A 1,492-nucleotide genomic window follows, 5' to 3' on the forward strand; every position below is an offset into this window, starting at 1 on the left:
TTTTCCGTTCATCAAGTGTATTTAATACTTTAAGAGGCCATTGGAAGCTGGTTTGGCTGTCAAAGCCAGTCAAATTATCAGAAAGTAAGGGTGCCTGGTATGCATTCGTTTGTAAAGCAGCAGGGGCTGAAATGTAGTCAAGAACCTTAAATAGTCAACATGTTGGTTTGGGTGGTTGTTTGGGGAGGGAGTATTTGTTGTTGTTGTCCCAACTACAGTCAACTGTACTTTAAGATTCTAAAGAGGAGGCCATGAATGTAGCTCAGTGGTAGAGTGCTTGCCTACCATGCCCAAGTTCCTGGTTTCAAACCCAATGCCACTGCAAATAAAAAGTTAGTAAATGAGAGTGAATACCAAACTATTTAGAAAACCCAACTATATACTGCTTATAAGCAAAACATCTAAAATGTAAGCCAGAAAGGTAAACATAAGATATAACCAGAAAGTTAATAAGTAAAGTAGGTTAAGAACTAAAATCTCTTCACTAACATAAATAAATAAATATGTATTCTAAGAAGTTACTTCCTTGCTGTCTTTCTAGGTCTCAAGGGACATGAGAAATGGCACAGCAATCACAGAGTTCATCCTCCTAGGCTTTCCTGGTGTCCAAGGATTACAAGTCCCTCTCTTTATAGTGATCCTTCTCATCTATATATTAACCCTTGCTGGCAATGGGCTCATTATTGTTATTGTCTGGGTTGAGCCCAAGCTGCAAATCCCAATGTATTTCTTCCTTTGCAACTTGGCCTTCCTAGAGATCTGGTACACCACCACCATCATCCCCAAACTGCTAGAAACCTTTGTAGTAGCAAAAACAGTCATCTGCATTTCATGCTGCCTGATGCAGGCCTTCTTCCACTTCTTCCTGGGCACCACCGAGTTCTTGATCCTGGCTGTCATGTCTTTTGACCGCTACATGGCCATCTGCAAGCCCCTTCACTACCCCTCCATCATGACCAGCAACCTCTGCCTGCAGCTGGCCCTCAGCTCCTGGGTCGTGGGCTTCACCATTGTCTTTTGTCAGACAATGCTGCTCCTCCAGTTGCCATTCTGTGGCAACAATATCATCAATCATTTCTATTGTGACATTGGCCCCATCTTGAAAGCAGCCTGTGCAGATACCAGCATTTTGGAACTACTGGGTATCCTGGCAACCATCTTTGTGATCCCAGGTTCACTCCTCTTTACAATCATTTCTTATATCTACATCCTATCTACCATCCTACGAATTCCTTCAGCCGCTGGTCGCCAAAAGGCTTTCTCCACCTGTGCCTCTCACCTGACAGTTGTCTCCCTGCTCTATGGAGCTGTTCTGTTCATGTACCTGAGACCCACAGCACACTCCTCCTTTAAGATTAATAAGGTGGTATCTGTGCTGAATACTATTCTCACACCCCTTCTCAATCCCTTTATTTATACCATTAGAAACAAGGAGGTGAAAGGAGCCCTAAAAAAGGCAATGACTTGTCCAAAGACCCAGCATGCCAAGTAA

At 43.2% G+C, this 1,492-nt stretch overlaps 1 protein-coding gene across 1 annotated transcript; it reads left to right on the top strand.

The window, feature by feature from the left end:
- The first annotated feature begins 553 nt into the window (after positions 1-553).
- On the top strand, positions 554-1,492 carry Or6x1 (olfactory receptor family 6 subfamily X member 1). The gene has a single exon (XM_076843667.1). It carries the CDS (start codon positions 554-556, stop codon positions 1,490-1,492), a length of 939 nt encoding a protein of 312 aa, XP_076699782.1.

This window comes from Callospermophilus lateralis, chromosome 2, assembly GCF_048772815.1.
Source record: "Callospermophilus lateralis isolate mCalLat2 chromosome 2, mCalLat2.hap1, whole genome shotgun sequence".
Lineage (NCBI taxonomy): Eukaryota > Metazoa > Chordata > Mammalia > Rodentia > Sciuridae > Callospermophilus > Callospermophilus lateralis.